The following is a 19,942-nucleotide window of genomic DNA, read 5'->3' as shown; positions in this document are numbered from 1 at the left end:
TGCTCGTTTCAGTGGAAAATATTTCAGTTTTCCTTCTCTGACAGGTTTCCACCTTACACAGGTTCCGGCTTTCACAGGTTTCACTGTACGTTGTGAATTTCCAAGATGGGAATATTTATCATTTCTAAAACTTAATTGACCATGGTACCTCATTTTTACTGAGTATCTCAAGGGACTAGTGTTCCACTGAAATCAAATTGTGGAAACTACAAATTGGTCACTATGAACTGTTGTAAAAGTGTTTATATACTCCTAATCCAGCAGATCAATCCTTCAGTATTTTTATAATACGAAAAAAGTTAAAGCAATAAGAATGAAGACACTCTGCAGTGTTATTTAAAATAGTAAAACTCAGAGGAAATCTCAATGATAGAAGAATAAACATTAATATATCAACTTAAAGGACCATTATACAGCTACTCTAAGTAGCTAGAATAGAGACTACACCCCCATGTAGAAGACTGTTAAAATAAAAAGACAGAATCCAACTTTCTATGCATGTTAGGATTATAACAATATAAATATGTATGTATATGAACAAAGACTTAAAAGAACAGTGAAAAATAAATAAGTTCACGTTCCAGGTAGTGGGTCTTGGGTAATTCTTTTTTTTGGTTTTTTAGTTTAACTTTTATAAAATGTTGTTGAATACAATGAATAAAAACTGGTAACTGTAAAGAAAGACACAAAGGTAAGAATCTTGATTAAAACTGTTTTAATAGTTTCTTGGTAATCAATAGTTTCTTGGTAATCAATGATATTTAAACTACAGGACCATTCAAAGACTGTCAGCAAGCGAAAGAAGCTGGGCATTCAATCAGCGGGATTTATATGATTAAATCTGAAAACGGCAATGAACCTGTGCAGTTATGGTGCGAGAACAGTTTGGACCCTGGAGGTTGGACTGTTATTCAGAAAAGAACAGATGGCTCTGTCAATTTCTTCAGAAATTGGGAAAATTATAAGGTAAATCAATAATTGAAACTTGTGGGAGGTGGAGCAAAGCAGTTTTTGCAATGGTGGCCATTCTGTGCAATAAACAAGATACAGAGTTAAAAAATAACTATCCATATATTTTTCATTATCTACATTTGTCAAAAAGATAATTCTCATCTCCAGATTTAAAGTCAAAATTAAACTGTAAAAAAGGAAACTGATGAAATACTTTAAAATGCCCCCTTTCAATCTGGATGACTTACAAAATACTTTGCAAAGACTACTTTTAATTCCATTTTCTACGAAGACAACTGTTTTTTCTTTGTTGTTGTTGTTTATGCACTTGATGGTACCTACCATTAAGTGTATTTAAGCAGTAATATAAAGTATAGGACTTCAAGAAAATGACCCTCTTTCTTGGACTAGTTACCTCTGATAATCATGCCATCATGCTCTAAGGTTATGACACTAGATGCTGGTGTTGGGAAAGTGATGTACACCTATGCTTTCACGTGGCACTAGAATCAAGCAACAACAATTTTGGGAAGGCAAAGAACTGGTCGTTACTATTAATTTTGATGTTGATCATGCTAATCTTATCAGTGGTACATACTTTCACAATTTAAGGATGGCAGATGCAAGAGATAAAATTAAGATTCTTAACAAAACCTTGTTCGATCTTTCTTATTAGAAATCACATTTAATAGACTATATTAGCAATGTATTTTAGCTGATGCTTGTATCAGGTTAACAAAAAATGCTTGGCTTAATTTTTGTTTATTCTTATTTATATTTTCTAGATGGTTAATTCCCCATTTTAAACCTGTAAAGTAACACATGATTACTCACTCTCAGGTGAAATCTTATTGGCAGCTAAAAATGGGACATTAATATATCCATGTCAGAGTTGTATAAATTTCTGAACCCATAATTAGCAAAAATGGGGGCGGAGGGGGAAGAAACCCTCAACACAGTCTCCTTAAAGATACATCTCAAGTGTAAAGATCAGGTTTACCAAATCTTATATTTTGCTGTATCCCTGCAGTGTCAAATGCTTATTGAAATAGGATAATTACTCATTTTTTCAAACATTAATTTATAAATTTTCAAAGGTAAAACTTTGAAGATTACTACTTTATCTTCTTATATTTACTACTTTGACTTATAACAGAGTTAAAGAAGATAAATTGTTCTAAAGTAGATTCTCTGATTTTTATTGAATGATCATTAACAATCTGCTAGATATCCTTTTTGTTTGGTCGTGATAGGGATAGTATCCATATACTTTTAGAAAAAAAAATTTTTTTGGTGCTTTGTATGACAGAGACCAGGAACCCTTTGTAAGATCTGGGGTTTACTGATTAATGTTTTTAGTAGCTATGAATAAATTTCATTCTCTTTTGCTTTTGTTTTATTGACAGGTTTTGAAACTAGCTGTGAAAATAAATTCTGATACATTAAGAGAAAGCAAAACAAAACAAAGTGACTATGTGGGACTTATAAAGATCAGGTGACCAACTAAACTGGAAGCTTGTATCACCACTTAAATGATCAATATCTTAATGCTATCTAGCGAATGTTTAAAACATATATAAAAATGTTTAATATCTCTGCATTTATTTACATGCTCATGATCTTTGTTTATTAACAGAAAGGGTTTGGAAACACTGATGGAGAATACTGGCTTGGACTGGAAAACATCTATATGCTTAGCAATCAAGATAATTATAAGCTGCTGATTGAATTAGAAGATTGGAGTGATAAAAAAGTCTATGCAGAATATAGAAGCTTTCGTCTAGAACCTGAAAGTGAATTCTATAGACTGCGCCTGGGAACTTACCAGGGAAATGCAGGGGATTCTATGATGTGGCACAATGGTAAACAATTCACAACACTGGACAGAGATAAAGATATGTATGCAGGTGAGTAAGAACAAACTGTTGTAGGTACTGAGGATAGAGCAGTGAAAAAATTACTGTCTTTTTGGGCTTGCACTCTAAGAAGAGGAGACAAAATGATTTGTCAGGTGGCGATACATATTCCAGGGAAAGATAAAACCAAGTGAGGGAATAAGACAGTGATAGGCAGTAGCGGATGAGGTGGGTGCTATTTTACATGAGGTGGCCAGGAAAGGCTATCTAAGATGGTAACATGAAGAAAGACCTGAAGGGAGTGAGGGAGGCAAGCCATGTGGCTATATGGGGTAATGGGGTAGAAGCATTTCTTAGCAACTCTGTATCTTTCCCTTTCAATCTCGCCCTCTCTCACATACAAACACTGCTTGCATTTTATTTACTCTGCTACCCAGAAAATTAAATCCATTAAAAAAAGCATGCAGTAAGTAAGCAAAGAGCAAGATAAAAAAGGCAATTCTAGTGATCTTTCAAGGAATTAGTACTTAAGCAACAGCGACAGAAGGCAGCAAGAAACACAGCTACTAAGTAACTGAAATCAGGACCTTCAAATTAAATTGTTCCAAAGGTAGAATAAGTTTTCAATGGTTTGCAGAGTGCCACATTTAGAATAAACTTTTTTGATATCTCTATTTTTTCCTCAAAGGAAACTGTGCCCACTTTCATAAAGGAGGCTGGTGGTACAACGCCTGTGCACATTCTAATCTAAATGGAGTATGGTACAGAGGAGGCCATTACAGAAGCAAGCACCAGGATGGAATTTTTTGGGCTGAATACAGGGGTGGGTCCTACTCCTTGAGAGCAGTTCGGATGATGATCAAGCCTATTGACTGAAAAGAGACAGTTTCCAATTTAAAATGACATAAAACTCTGTATTTTCCAGCTCTTAAAAATGTAAATGTTATATGTATATTATTTCACACAACAATTTATTTCTACAGATACAGTTTTTAAAATGAATTTTACTATAAAAAGGGATCTATGAATGCTGCTTCTTCTTCCTTCAATATACTGCAGATGATTATTGTATTCATGTCCTAGTTATTTTTAAAATTATATTGACTAAATACAGGCAAAGTTTGTTTCTAAAATGTAAATACTTGCCAAAATGTAAAACAAATATTAGCGTTATTTTAAACCCAAACTGAAAACATGTTCTATATACTTAACAATTTATTTAAAAACTTTATAAGACCGCTTGAATTTCCAATGGAAAAATAGTTTTAAGACTTCAACCAAGCAGTATATTTTATTTATAAAAATACAGACAGGAAATTAGAGAGAAAACTCTAATTTTGCCAATAGAAAATACGTTTTGCATTGAATAAAAATTATTTTCAAATTGAATCTGTGCCTTTTACATAAAACAGTTAAATCTGAATTCTTGGCAATATACTCTATGCTGATTTTCCTAAAAGAGTTAAGTGACCCACTGTATTATACATACCATTTTTTAAAAACAAAAAAATGCACAAATGCATGCATTATTTAAATGGTTAAATTTATGAAAATAGAAATACACAAATGACTTTTCTCAATATTATCTCCATATTAAGTTGCTGAAGTCCAAAATCTCCTGAAATGTACTTTGTTATAAAATCAGCACAATACTAGTATTATAAAAGTTTAGAATATTTAGCAGGCCAAAGATTTTACAATCTGACTTTTAATTCTAAGCATATTTATTAACACTTCTTTTTCCTCGTCATTTACTGGTTCTTAGTATTTGAAAAAAGCCTGTCTGTTATTCAAGTCAGAAGGTTGGTCAACTTTACAGGTGTTACAGGTGGGACTAAAACAACTTCAGAAATTGTCAGATCTTTCCAATACTGAGACTCAACAGCTAAGAGCAGAATCCAGGGGTATTTGGCTAGTCCGATTTGCCAATTCCATTTTATAGTGTCTGTGACTATTGCTTAGCTTCACATTGTCTTTAACTCATCTTTGCAATCAACAACTTTATTAGCAACCTTCTGGAACAATTTCCTTCCAGCAACATGTTCACCGCTTAGAGCTGACTTCTCTTAATACATTTGTGAAGCTAAAATTTTAGAGAAATCTCATGAGAGTTTTGCTCAAGCAAAAAGAATATCCAATCAGTGAGGCAAACTGCCCATAAGAATGGTTTGATTTAAAGATAATCATTTGAATGACTCAAGTCAACCAACATGATCAATGTTTTTTATTTGCCACATCTCAAAATAAAATTTCTGGTGAAAGCAGTTAGGAGAACATCAAAAACTTACAGTGGCATTATTCTTTGTTTTACCTATGGTCATCCTGAAATGTTTTAAACGATCTGTCCTCTAACCCCAAATATGCTATTTCTAATTTCTGGGAAGAATCAGGCATCAAATTGTTAAATCTTAACTAAATAAAATTTTACCAGGGCAATCCATTTATTGATAGAAATACTACATTTCACCTAAACATCCAAAACCCTGTGAAAGACAAGTCAGAGGATTTGCAGAATTTTCCACAGAAGAGAAATATTATTAAAACTAGAATAATGTGAAAAGTCAAAACACAAATTTAGCTAAATGCTAAACTTCCTTGTCACTGGGAGCACTCTGTTCTTCCTCAAAGGCCTGTATTTGACTCTGCTCTGGATTTCCCTTAGAGCTTAAGAATAACTTGGGCAAATGAGTTCCTTGAGAGCAAGGAATAAGAGGCAGTAGTATATGATGGTTGAGTATAGGCTCTGAAGACAGAACTGCTTGGGTTTGTGGCCCAGCTCTACCATTTGCTAGCTGTGTTATCTTGGGCAATTTATATACTCTTGCCTCAGTTTTCTTATCTATAAAATGGGGATAATGATAGTACTTAACTCGTATGGTTACTATGAAGATCAAATGAGATGACATCTGTAAAGTATTTAGAATAATGCCTAACAATAGTTAAGAACTCAGTAGACTTTAGTTATCACTATTATTACTATACATCTATGCATCTTCTGTAATATCTAGCATGGTGTCTTAAATAAAGTTTAAAATCCAAGTTTTCAGGCATAAGATTAGACCAATCCATGATCTTTGACTGCAAACCTAACAGAGCTATGTCAGCTGTTATGACAGGTAGTAAAGGGTCTCGACCATAAGGAAATAAAAATAAAAATTAAGGGAAGAAGAGCCACACTAGGAATTTCAGCCTGAGAATATTATGAGAGTTTAGATCACTTGTGTGGTAGGGAAGGTCCAAACGCAAGCTACTTTGAAGGTCACCTAGGAATAAAGATGTGGTTGCCACACCTTCAATAAGATTGAGCTATAACTTTACAGCTGGTTTATAGAAGGATTCTTTATGTTCAGTTATTTTTAATAAATGCAACTAAGTTTATCCTAAAGAGGATTTAGTCTCTACTTAATAGAAGGCCATAAATGCCTTGGGCACCTGGGCTCTCTGAAAAAAACAAAAACCTGTTGCCATTGATGTCGATTCTGACTCATAGTGACCCTATGACAGACTAGAACCACTCTATAGGGTTTCCAAGGAGCGGCTAATGGATTCAAACTACCAACCTTTTGGTTAGCAGCCAGGGCTCTGGTCTCTCTGAAGAAGACTTATAAAACTTGAAATTTCAGGTGATTCCAGAATTAGACACTGTCTTGAGATTAAGTGGATACCTAAGAATATACTTATCCTCAGGATCCAAGCCTGGAAGAGTACAAAGATCTAACGTCCACCTGACACCAACAGTCATGATATGAGAATGCTAATTCTTCCAGCATTATGTTTCTTAGGACTCCTACTGGTAATAATATAATAAACACGTTGCCACTGAGTTGCAGTGGTTAAGTGCTTCACAGCTAATCAAAAGGTCGATGGTTTGAATCTACCAGCTGTCCGTGGGAGAAAGATGTGGCAGTCTACTTCTGTAAACATTACAGCCCTGGAAACCCTATGGGGGAGGTCTACTCTTTCCTACAGGGTTGCTATGAGTTGGAATCAACTCGACGGCACCAGGAATAACAGGCCTGTAAAAAATTCTGCAATTATTAAAATGTTTCAAATTTATTTATAAATCTGTACTAATGAAATGCAAACTGTGGTGCAAACTGTTAATGTGCTTGGCTGCCAACCAAAAAGTTGGGGGTTCGAGTCCCCCTAGAGGCCCCTTGGAAGAAAGGCCTGGCGATCTATTTCTAAATAATCAGCCACTGAAAACCCTATGGAGCACAGTTCTACTCTGACACACATGGAGTCGCCATGAGTCAGAGTTAACTTGATGGCTACTGGTTTTGGTTTTACTAATGTAATATGACTTATATATATTTAAATTAATCTTAATAGTAAAAGATCACTTGCTGCTATGTGCCATCATGTTGATTCTGACTCAGCAACCCTACAAGACAGAGTAGAACTGACCCATACGGTTTCCTAGGCTGAAATCTTTACGGGAGCAGATCGCCACGTCTTTTCTCCCATGGAGCCGTTGGTGAGTTTGAACCACCAAACTTTCAGTTAGCAGTGGCGTGCTTAACCATTGTGCCACTAGGGCTCCTTAAAAGATTATTACACCCTAATAAATTTTTTGTCTTTTGTTTTAATATCTGTGAAAGACAGCCAAGTAAGAAAAGAATGATTCCACTTACATTGCCATGACACTTCTCAAAAAAAGCCACTTAGGAATAAGCCCAGTTTTCAATTTTTATCACTGGGTAAGTAGTTATTTAATTGTAATTCTACAGATAATTATAGTAAAGATTGAAAGAATGAGCTAAAATTTTTAATCTAAATACAGATTCACAAAATATTAATGTAATTCTTAATGCTTTCTTTGAACTATAAATATTTCTAATGCATCTTTATAACATGTAATTTAATCTCCCTGGCCTCAGCTTCTTCACCTATAAAATATAAACAGTAATAATATCTAGCTTATAAAATTATTAAGCATTAATAAATTATGCAAAGTACAGTTTGGGCACACAGGGTTAAGAGCTAAATAAATGTTAACTATTGAAATTATTTGTTGAAAACAAAAACAAAAAAACCAATGACAGAACTATCAACATTTGGAAACGCTATCGGCAAAGCTATGGGAATTGGAGGAAATCGATTCTGTTTATGATTAAAATGCAGGTATGTACAGCTGCTACTCTTATTTTTTTTAAGATATAGGTAGGCTCTTAAGAAAAAACTATGAACATGGCAATGAAATTAATGCAACCCTACTCCCCAGCCCTTTGAATCTGTGAGTGGTCTAAACTTCAGAAAATACACAATATACGGTCATGCACCGCTTAACGCCTGTTTGGGCAACATCAGACCACCTATACATCTGTAGTCCCATAAGGTTATAATAGAGTTCAGAAATCTCGATCGGAGAACGGGATGCAGCAGATGGAACTGGATACAGTGAATGCAGCCGCTTCCCACACAAACCACGTGTATCTCATGTCTCTTGTATATAAAGCTATGGCACTGTTAGGCCTATAATGGCACAGTAAGTTGTAGAGGGAGATTATCTGCCCAAGCAAATAATACAGTGTTCGCACAACGTACAAATCATATAACGTTCTATTTCACAGAATGTGTCACGGATCTTAAGTGACGCATGACCGTACCATTAAAGAATGTTACAGGAATTTTAAACATATTAAAAACAAAAAGAGTAAAAAAGAATATAAATGAGGTGATGGAAAATGGGGATGTAATTTTGGCTAAAGAAAAGGCTAGGGCTAGCTGCCATTTGGTCAGAGCTCATTTCTCAGGATCCAACAGAAAATAACTAAATATGCTTTAGTGCTGTTTTAGAATACAATATATAACCTAATCAGCAGAATAGGGTAAAGTAATTCATGTGTATGTTAACTACAAATCAAACCAAAGAAAGGAAAATGAAATAAAACTAGATCTTAGAACATAAAAAGCCAATGACATTTTCTGACTATTAGGTATTTTTGAGATCAGTGTTCAGAGACTTAATCAAGTAAAATTCTACCAATGGAGAAGAAAAATATCCCATACAGATGCAGAAATCCTAAGGCTTTGTTAAAATTATCTCAATGGAAATGTAAATAAGAAGCTATTATTTAAAAAAAAAAAAATATTTGTAAGTAGGTTTGTAGAAATTTCTAAAACCAATGGAATTTTGTTCTACCGAGAGATTCAACATATCAATACAGGCAAAAAGCACTGACAAAAAGGAACAGATAAAATTCTAAAGATTTTTGTGAGTTTAGGTATGCTTTTAAAATTCCATCCACTATGATGAGAATACCACTAACAATGCAAGACACAAGGCAATGATACACATCTCTTCCATGAAATAGAAAAGTTAGGAGAGATTATTCATGAGGTCCCCTAAGGAGCCCTGGTGGTACAGTGGTTAAGCACTTGGCTGCTAACCAAAAGGTCTGCAGTTCAAACCCACCAGCTGCTCTGTGGGAGAAAGATGTGGCAGTCTGCTTCTGTAAACATTATGGCCTTGAAAACCCTATGGGGCAGTTCTACTCTGTCCTATAGAGTCACTATGACTCAGAATCGACTCAACGGCAACTGTTTGTTTTTTTGGGGAGGTGGGGTGGGGGTGGGGGAGGGAGTTATTAATGAGGTAATGATATCAACCTGAACCTTAGATATTAAAGAGGTAAGTTCCATAACGACAGGAATGAAGTCCATTTCATTCCATGCTATGTATCTAGCACTAAGCATGCTAAACCAAAAAAACCAAACCTGCTGCCGTTGAGTCGATTCCGACTCATAGCGACCCTGAAGGACTGAGTAGAACTGCCTCAAAGGGTTTCCAAGGAGCAGCTGGTGGATTCGAATTACTGACCTTTTGATTAGCAGCCTAGCGCTTAGCAAATATTGGTTGGCTGGATGGCTGATGTACCAAAAAAAAAAAAAAAAAAAAAAATCGAGGGTGAGTAGAAAATTGAGGCCACACAAATAAATTTATCGTATTCAAACAAAAATGGAAACAAAATTACTAGCTGTGTTACCTTGAACAATTTATATATGTTACTGGAACCATGGAAAGAGCCAGAAGAGATCACTTAATTCAACCAATAACAATTTATTAAGTGCCTAATGGGATTCTAGATACTAAGGATAAAGTCTCAAATCAAGACAAACAAGGGTTTGCATTCTGCTGAGGCAAAGACATATTAATGAAAACATCATAGTAAGGGCAGTTTTACTCTTTGCTTCTCAAAAAAAAAAAAAAGTCCTATTGTGAAAACCTGAGATATTAAATGGAAAATTAAATGGGGAGGGGAGAGAAGAGAGCTCTCTCTGTAACAGTGAGAAGGTGTCACATCTAGATACATCAAAACAGTGTATCTACATTTCCCATAGAAGGTCCAGAGGTTTGCAAAAACTCCTCTGTAACATTCTGCTTTTACTTCCTAGGAAACAATATATAGAACTGCAACAATTTACTTATTTCCATAGCTTTAAAAATATGCTTTCTTTCGCAGAAAACATCTTAAGCTGGTTGAGTTACTGCAACTTCCCATTACAGGAATAAAGCAGAAATGAAGCTAGAAAATGCACATGAGAAAATATTTATTATGTTTCATACAACTATATTATTTTTTGCACAATGTCTTATTTTTTGCTTTCTGCAGCAAAGCAAAACTTTCTATGCCAAATTCTTCAATAAACCCCTTAAGATTACTCACCAATGACAAGAACAAATGAGCACTGTTAATGATTTTCAGATTTAAAGCAGTAATTCGCGTATAAAACAATTTTTTCCTTGAGATTTGCCAAACTATTCCTCTCCAGACAAATGTTTTTACCCTTATTCTAAGAATTCTTCACTCTATTGTCTAGGCTGACTAATTTTTACCTTGAATGCAAGCCAAAAGAAGAGATAATTTTTCAAGGGATAATGAGTTGAAGTCAAGAAAACATTTTCTACTTCTTAAAATTTAATACGCATTGAATTACAGATAAATTTCACAGTATCAAAATAAGTTTTGTCAGCATTTAAATCCCAACCTTCACAAAGAATGGTTTATTTTGATCATTATTTTTAGGGGGGAAAAGCCATTAGTTTGGACCATATCTCTCATGTTAAAAAACAGATAATCAACCTTTACCTCTTCTCTGTGTACTATAGATTATTTTGGTTGATATATTCTTTCCATCAGAACTTCTGCAGACATAATGAACAAAGGGTAGCATTATGCAAATTCTGTATACTTAAAGAGGGATAATTAAATAGAAGCCATCAATTTTCACGACGAATATTATTTTTCAAATGTCTTTAGGGCAAGCTCTGTCCTATCATATGAAAGCATCTTGTAAATGCTGAAATCTTTAGCAATTGTACTAGGCCTAGTTTCATATGAATGGGAAAGGATTCTGAAATTAAGGTAAATTAAATTAAAAATCACAATCTTAACTCATCTTAAATTAGAACAAAACAAGAAAAAAGTGAATATTAACGGGATATAAGCTACTGCGAAGTCATTCTTTAAAACACTTCAGTATGGAAGATCAGGGATAGAAAACGAGTTGGCTGCCTAAGATGCAAATCAAGCAGTCAAAAAGCTATATAAGAGATCTGCTTCACATTTTCTTGGAAAAAGCATGTATGTTTTGACAGATAAAAATATTTAATCTCAGGGTTTGCTATAAAACAAATCCCAGGTTTTCAGTTTGGTGGAGCAGTGTAGAAAATGCCACACTGATGTGATCATTGGTAGACTAAGCTAGGAAATAAAGATGGGGGATCAGGTTTGGAGGAAAGGGGAGAGGTGATAAATCTACTTCTGGAGATACTGAATTGGAGTTACCTATAGATAACTCAGTCAATCAGTATTTGGTACCTGAAATGTTACTAGGTCCCAGGAATTAAGATGTTAACGAAGACATAGTCCCTGCCCTCATGAAACTTAAAGCTGACACGTCTAGTATACAGCTAAATATATAGGTCTGGTCTAGATTTGAGAGTTATCAGTTGACAAATGGAAAAAACCTGAATGAGACCTCCCCGAATGTGTGGAGTAAGGAAAGAAGTGGACTGAGACTTTTAGAAGACAACATTTAAGAAAAAAAGGCGTCAATAAAACAAAAGCAAGAAATGTAGAAGATAAACCACGAGAGACTGGTATTATTCACAGAGAATTTCAAGGAGAAATGACAACTAGCATCAACTGTCACAAAATTAAAATGAGGATTGAGTAATACCTCTCAAAAATCTCAACTGGAAAGTCAGTGGTGACTTTATTGAGATAATTTCTACAAAGTATAGAGGGAGATAGCAGCAGGTTAAACAACGAATAAAAACTGAGAAAGGGGAGACATTAAGAATAGGGTATTTTCTATTATTAGCTCACATATAAAGTGAAGTAGAATTACACGGTAATATTGAGAAGGATGATTTTGCCTCATGAGAAACATATAAAATGGAAGGGAACTGAAAAGTGAAGGGGTCAATGGACACCAACTGAAGATACAGGAAAGATAATGGTTCTAATATTTTCTCCAAAAGACCACCTGCACCTCAATATTTGCCTAATTTGCTATAACTCAAAGGAGTAATTAGGTACCAAGGATGGGAGAGAAGAGGTATGTTTTCTAACAGAATTTTACTTTTCCAGATTCCACTAAATGTCAGCTATGCTGGTGGTTTCCTCCCTTCTCTTTCTCTCTTTGCACGAGAGCACATGAGAGAGACAGACCGATTCCCTCCCTACCCCTGCGTGTGCACATGTGGGCGCGCGCACACGCAGACACACGCGCACACACATAGCTTCAAATTCTGTACTGAAGTCTCCACCACGGAAAAATATAAAACAAAGACCTCTTCCCTAAACTAGACATCACAGAATAAGGATTCAAATTATTTTGTCACTTTCAAAGAAAACAAAAAAAAATATTTCAATGAGAAAAAAATACAATCACAGAATTAGCAAATTTTAGAATGCTAGTTTGACAGGTATAATGGAAGCATGCTAGATCAAGACTTCCGATTCTAGATCTGTCAGTAATTAGGTCTTAGGACTATAAACCAGGTCTTCTACCTTTCTGGATCTTGTTTCTCTCAACTGTAAATTGTAAAATACGTGAATTAGAAGAGGTCACATCCAGCCTTAAGAAGAACATGATTCTAGTCCTATGCATATGCAATTCACAGGTAAAGAGAACAAGGCTCAAAGAAGATAACTAAATGACTGGTAAAGTTACTAAGGTGTAGACAGCCGTTTTGGAATTGAGGTTTGCCAATTCTCAATCTAATGTTCTTTATCCTATAAAAAGTTTATATTCTGTGGAGTGTGAAGATACTGATTATACTGAAATCCTCTATTCCTCCTCTCCAAATTACATTTTAAAATATGGGCACAGCAAGGCTACAGTAATAAGCTGAACAAATACAGAACGTTTTTCTCCTAGTTTAGAGCCTCTTTGATGAAGACACGCTTACTATGGTTCTGATGTGTTTATTAAAGAAACAGGACACAATATTCTGGTATGTACTGGCCATTAACTCTGATGTGCTTAGGGGAATTCTGCCTTCAACAGAGGGTATACAACATGTTCCCAGTCCCACTCTAAGATATACAATAAAGAGATAAATTCCTAGTCAAATGATATATAAAATTACAGAATTGCCCATCTCAGCACTAAGCTATATTTCCACAGCTAGACAACTAATTTCATCCAGGAAAACAGTTAACACCAGTGTTCACAGAGACTGTTCTTCATAATCCACACTAAAACACCTGCCAATTATATAAAATAAGAATTCACAGCGTTGAAAGTAAATTCAACAAAGCATTTGATCAATTTCTTTAGTTAAAATTAAATATTTTATAGTATTAAATTTCATTACAAATTACTACTTCATTCTTTTAAAAGCATTACTAAAACAGCTACAATATAACAGTTTTACCATATGGTCCATTTTTATGGAAAATGATAGTCTATAGAAAACTTTAAGGGCTCAGGGCTAGTTTAATATGAAAATACATTTTTTTTCCAGGTAATAAGGTAACAACTTACTTTAGCCAATTTTCTCGGCTTAACAATCTTTCAGTAATTTATTTAAAGCATATCTACTTAAAAAATATCTTAAATTTCAGATAAATTACTGATTATGTCAGAGCAACAAGCGGGCATAATGAATACACAGTGACATAACTCACCTAAATAGGGAATGCAAGGTGTCATCTTTAAGCTACTTATATAATCTCTGAGTCTTTTGTAGTTATCTTCTTTACTCATTACATATTCTAATTTTTCAAAGGTAGTTTTGTCTTTTCGACTTAATAACTAAAAAAAAAACCAGAAAAGTATGTTACTTACAAATCCCATTTTACTGAAGCAAATATATTTCTCCTGAATTGAAGCTGTATCTACTCAGTATTTGATTTTTAATTTCTTAATTTCAAAATTATACCTTCTTTAATTATATTTTGATAGTATATAAATAAAATCAGGTCTATTTATGAGCCAGTTTTTTTATCTGTAAAATATAATATTCTTTATATATAAATAAAATTAACTTACTAAGTAGTAAATTATGTTACATTATTTCTCATCCTTACTGTTTTAAATGGCTAAGCAATTTTTCTTAATCATTTTAAATAATTTAAAATAATTACGCTTTCATATTCAGCTCAAATACTCCAATATTTTGACTGTTCCCTGCTCCCTCAAAGATAAAGATCATTCTTGAATAATTAAGAAATAACTTTTCTTGACAAATCTAATCATGGCTAGTCCTAATAAGACAGCAAAACCCAGTGCTTTCCTACATTTGGGGACTTCTGACAAGACATTTCTCTTTGAGCTCTTTGATCAGTGCTATATTGTATACAGTTGAACAATTAAATGAGCTAACTAAAAGTTTATTGTTTTAGTGCCCTTTGAGATCACTGGAGATAATCAAGAGAAAACAATGCAGGGTCAGGAGTCACCCACAATTATATTAAGGAATGATATTTAAAAATTTAGGAAATATTTTCTGACTCATTCCAAAGACTGAAAAATTTTTTTTTTCTTTAAACATATGTAGTTTTTCATTACTATGTAAAATTCCACTTTACTTACGTCCTAAAATATTGGTGCTATTTTACAGCAGGCAAAACACTTCCAATTATAAAATTATAAATTCTCCTACGAAGCTAACAGAGAAGTTTGAGGATTAAAGACGAGGACACTGGGTCAAAAGTGATCACATGGTTAGCAGATAGCAGCACATACCAACAACATCAATCATTCACTTACTCCCTACTTTCCAGGGTCCCATAGCTTGGTGCAGTAGCTAAAGAATATCCTGATACCTAACCCACTACTCTTTCAAGTATTACAAGCAGTACAGTTGGGACTGATGTTAGAATCTATTTTCATAAACTCCAAGATGCAGATTATCTTCAGATAATTTCTATCAGAAAAACTTATGAACAGTATCCTTCCCTTTTTGAAACACGATTTCAAGGAGTCCTTTGCTTTAATGTTTTAGGCAGACATTCCATTATCTAAAACACTGGTTTCACAATCTTCCCCATCCCTCTTCAACACACATGATTAACATTCTCAAGGTTAGATGTCAATCTCTGCTTGCTACTTGTAAGTCTAATCATTCTTCTCTATGTGTTTGTCTTTTTGTTTTTGCTTTGTCAGAGTTCTTTATATATACCAGATACAAATTCCTCATCAGTTACATTATCTTCCCCTACTCTGTGGCCTCTTTTCAATTATCTTTAAGATATTTTTGCTGAACAGAAATTCTTGTTTTAATGTGGGAAAACTTATCCATCTTTTCTTCATTGTCTGAACTTTTTGTTATCTTATCCAAAAAATCCTTACCTATCCAAAGCTGGAAATCTATTTGTGCCAAGCCAGACACTCATCTCTTTTTTCCTTCTATTCCCTGGCTTACACCACTCCATCAACACTGGTCACCCCACTACCTGAACATATCGGGGCCTTTGTTATTCACTCTGCTTGGAATTCTCTTCTCCCAGATATCCATATGACTGGTTCCCTCACTTCCTCCAGGTCTCTACCCAACTGTCACTTATCAGAGATTCTATTATCACATTATATAAACTAGTACTGCCCTGTTTTCCTTTCTATTCCATTTACTCTGCTTTATTTTTCTTCAGAGCATTTTTCATTATTTATGATGGAGAATATGACTTTGCCTATGTATCATTCACTACTGCATGCCAAACAATTAGACAGTGCCTTGCACAGTACAGAATATTTTAAAATTGAATACAAACACCGAAAGTTTTATTCAGATTAATAACAGAGCTGTTACCAAATAAAAAAAATTCTTTTTCATGCCAATATCTGAGGAAAACCATGTAAATATCTTCAAGGAAAATAAAAATTAAGGGAATTATATCTCATTTCTAAACCACAGTATAAATTCAAGTATAATTCTTTTCCCTAAAACCTTAAAGACGAGATTCTTAACTGTATAATCATTGCCATTCTCCCATGAAATTCAATTTTTAAGAAAAAGGATAAGGCCATCATTATTAAAAAGCACTTTTAAAGTAGGAAAGCCTTTCACCCAGGTGTTTCTATAATACAAATGAAATATAAAAAGGATCATAAGCTCTTCCATACTAGTATTTTTCCAAAATAGAAATCTACTCTGGTTTTCATGAGAAACATCTGTCTCTTCAGATATTATGGAAAGTGAAAGCAGCACTAGGCTAATTAAAAACAAAGCTATGTTTTAGTAATTATAAGAAAAAGAAAGAAATTATAGAAAGTCAATCATGTCTTTAGCATAGGACCTTAAGAACATACTAACCCTTTCTACAAAATGCCTTAACACAAAATCATTTCTCCCTAACATTACAGAATAATATTAAATATGGATAAATTCAGCTGAATCTAAAATTTTACTTACATAAAACCTAAATGAAAAATACTTAGAAAGCTTGAGGCCAGTTATCATGTCACTCGAATATAAAAATACACAAATTTGCAGAAATCAAAATTCGTACCCTGATCTTGTTAAGGTAATACTACCAAATATGATTAACATAATAATACCAGAATGTACAACAACATTACACAATGCATGTCACCTCTCAGATTTTCAATTATTCTTAAGGAAAATATCGAAGTGGTTTACAGATAAAAAATTACTGGAAATCTAAATCAGTATTTTTTTTGGAAACTTATGATTTAGATCTTCCTCAAACTTTCCAAAAGTATGATCTTTATGTGGCTAAATACAATTTTTTTTTTGCATTCATGACTTTCCATCACTGAATATGAAGCACTGTGCTGTCAATAAGATGCTTAAAAAGGTTCTACAAAAATGATTTCCCAAAGAGCAGAAACCAAGTCCCAAACTATATTCTGTCCAAAAATTACCTGGCAAACCTGGTAAATCGCGTAAGGAGAGAAAATGTAGTTTTTAAAGAGCAGAGTATAAAGTAATTTTAAAATCCTTATCTATTATCATAATACTAACCTTGCTAAAAAATACAAAAGAAACAATAACTATTTCCAACAGGAAGTCTAACCTTTCATTAACTTATGAAGATTACTCACCGCCCATGTTTTAGTCAACCTGAAAATTGGGGCACTTTGTAAGCCAGAAACCACTGCCATAAGTGCATGTAGGTTATTCAGCTCGTACAGTTTCTGAAAATTCAAAAAAAAAAAAAGGGGAGGGGGGAGATGAAAAATAAATAGCATGAATACAAGAAATAGAAATACCTAAAACATGTTATATATAAAAATTTATTCCAGGTGGATTAAATACTCAAGTGTCAAACCAAAGCTATTAAAACTTTTAAAGGATAATATAAGAGACTACATTTGATTTTCTCAAAGGTTAGGGTAAGATTTCTTAAATGAGATACTTTTAAATAAGACAATAGAAAGCACTGAGATTAATAAATCTGACTATATTAAAATTAACAATGTCTATATCAAAGATAACATGAAAACAGTGATAAGACAAGCCACGAAAAGGGAAACGTATACAAAGGATGTGACAGAGAACTAGTAACTAGAATTATATAAAGAACTCCTAAAAAATCAATCGAAGACCAATACCGCAATAGAAAATTGTTTAAAGATCTTGAACAGGTATTTCAGGACAGAAAAGCTAAATAGCCAACATAGAAAAGATGTTAATTGTCATCAGATTCAATGAAAGGCAACTAAAACGAGATATATTTTACACCAACCAGGAATGGTAATGAAAAATTCCGAAATATCAAGTGTGACAAGGATATGGAGCACATAGTACCTTGAAACATTGCTGGTGGGAGTGTATATTACTACAGCCAGCGGTTTGGAAATCCGAGAGATGAGCATAACTCTACAACTCAGCAGTTCTGCTCCTAGTATGAATTCTGTATTTCTAGAGATTCAACCTTCACATAAGCAGCAGGAAACTCATGAGAATGCTGATAGTGGCAGTGTTTATAAGAGCAAAAATTTGGAAACTACCCAAACTACAGTATACTGAATAAATTGTGGTATATGCAAGCAACAGAATACAAAAGAACTACACACAACCACAGGTACAAATCTCAGTAACACTGGTGAATTAAAAAAGGAAGTTATAAAAGTAAGTATGGAATAATTTCATTTAAACAAAGTTAAAAATCATACTTATGAAAGAATGTAATATTCAGGGATATACATATATAATAAAACAAAAAGAAAAAGAAAGAATGACAAATATAAAATTGAGAATGGTGGTTCCTTTTGTAGTGGAAGAGTAGGGGATTGCATATAAAGAGGCAAATGGGAATTCGCAGTGGGCACAAGGGTCTCCAATTTATCACTCTTTTGATATCTTAAATATATTTTATAAATATTCTTTTGCATCTATGGGATTCAACTTGGCTAGGCTATGCCAGTTATTTAATGAAACACTAGGTGTTGCTGTGAAGGTATCTGTAGATGTGGTTAACATTTGCAATCAGTGATTTTAAGTAAAGGAGATTAGGTCCCTAGGTGACACAAACTGTTCTTGCTTATGCTAACATACAGGTTGGCAGTTCAAACGCACCCAGCAGTACCACAAAAGATAGCCCTGGCGATTTGCTTCCATTAAGATTACAGCCAAGAAAATCCTATGGAGCAGTTCTACTCTGTAACATGGCGTCACCATGAGTCAGAATTGCCCTGACGGGAACTAACAACAACAAACATTACCCTTGATGATGTAGGTGGGCCTCATCCAATCAGCTGAAAAGCTGTAACAGCAAAAACTGAGGTTTCTTGGAGAAAAAGAAATTCTACCTTAAGATTGCAGTATCAACTCCTGCCTGAGTTTCTACTTGCTAGTCCCCATAATTGCCTGAGCCAATTCCTCAAAATAAACCCCCCACTCTGTGTGTGTGTGTGTGTGTACACATATATCATACTGGTTCTGTTTCTCTGGAGAATGCTAACTGATACAATCTACTAAAAGAAGAGAAAGACCTGAATATGGGAGGCAGAGCATCAGGATAGAGGGATTTAGAGACAGTGATAAAAAAAAAACAAACAAAAAACAAAACAAAAACAATGATGCTTAGTGCTTGGAATGAAGGCAAGAGCTATCAAAAATCAATAAAAAGCTGAGTCTGAACTGGAATTAAATTATTATTTGATGAAAAGGATAATGGTAGATTTGACGGGCAAAATGTGGGAGTTTTGAATGGAATATATGAGTACGTTAAAAAAAAACCCTAACAAACATGAGAAAACAAATGGAAATTCAGAATCTACGGAAAAGTCATGAATTTCTACCAGATAAAAATCAGTATTTATCTACCATATCACCAAGAATGTTTTTAAAATTTTTTGACACTTCTGCAAAATATCAAATTTTTAGAAAGGCTAGCTCTGCCACCTAGTGTCACAGAATTTGTTAGAATATAATTGCTCCCACATGTTCAAGAAAAACATAAAAGTTTTGACATAAAAATTATAAACATGGTATCCTCATTTTATTCTATTTTCCTTCATTCACAGGTAAGATAAGTTATGTATTCATTACAAAAGTAATGAAGAACCTGGCTACAATGACCACATTTGTTAGTGAACTTAACACAAATTTGGAGTTGTTAAAGTTTTCAATAAAATCTTGGTATCCTCTTGTGGCATGTCCTGTTCCATCCTCCTCTCTAAATTCTGGCTATCCCTGAAATCCACACTCC

General features: G+C 34.0%; 2 protein-coding genes across 4 annotated transcripts in view; one reads left to right on the top strand and one right to left on the bottom strand.

The window, feature by feature from the left end:
• ANGPTL1 (angiopoietin like 1) overlaps positions 1–7,270 on the top strand; it is a 29,000-nt gene extending 21,730 nt beyond the window's left edge. Inside the window, exons 2-4 of the mRNA XM_023728071.1 lie at positions 773–966; positions 2,588–2,858; positions 3,496–7,270. Coding sequence (XP_023583839.1) covers positions 773–966; positions 2,588–2,858; positions 3,496–3,683 — 653 coding nt within the window. The 3' untranslated portion in view covers positions 3,684–7,270. The remainder of the gene's footprint in view (positions 1–772; positions 967–2,587; positions 2,859–3,495) is intronic.
• The window catches only part of RALGPS2 (Ral GEF with PH domain and SH3 binding motif 2), a 167,249-nt gene that overhangs the window by 68,293 nt on the left and 79,014 nt on the right, over positions 1–19,942 (bottom strand). For all 3 annotated transcript variants that reach the window (XM_004372854.2, XM_023728069.1, XM_023728070.1), the window contains exons 7-8: positions 17,331–17,423; positions 13,952–14,078 (exon numbers count right to left, since the gene is read on the bottom strand). In XM_004372854.2, the coding sequence (XP_004372911.1) occupies positions 13,952–14,078; positions 17,331–17,423 (220 nt within the window). The remainder of the gene's footprint in view (positions 1–13,951; positions 14,079–17,330; positions 17,424–19,942) is intronic.

Source organism: Trichechus manatus, unplaced genomic scaffold (genome assembly GCF_000243295.1).
Source record: "Trichechus manatus latirostris isolate Lorelei unplaced genomic scaffold, TriManLat1.0 scaffold00021, whole genome shotgun sequence".
Classification (NCBI taxonomy): Eukaryota; Metazoa; Chordata; class Mammalia; order Sirenia; family Trichechidae; genus Trichechus; species Trichechus manatus.
The sequence above is the reverse complement of the archived record's forward strand: the minus strand, read 5'-3'. Positions and strand labels throughout refer to the sequence as shown.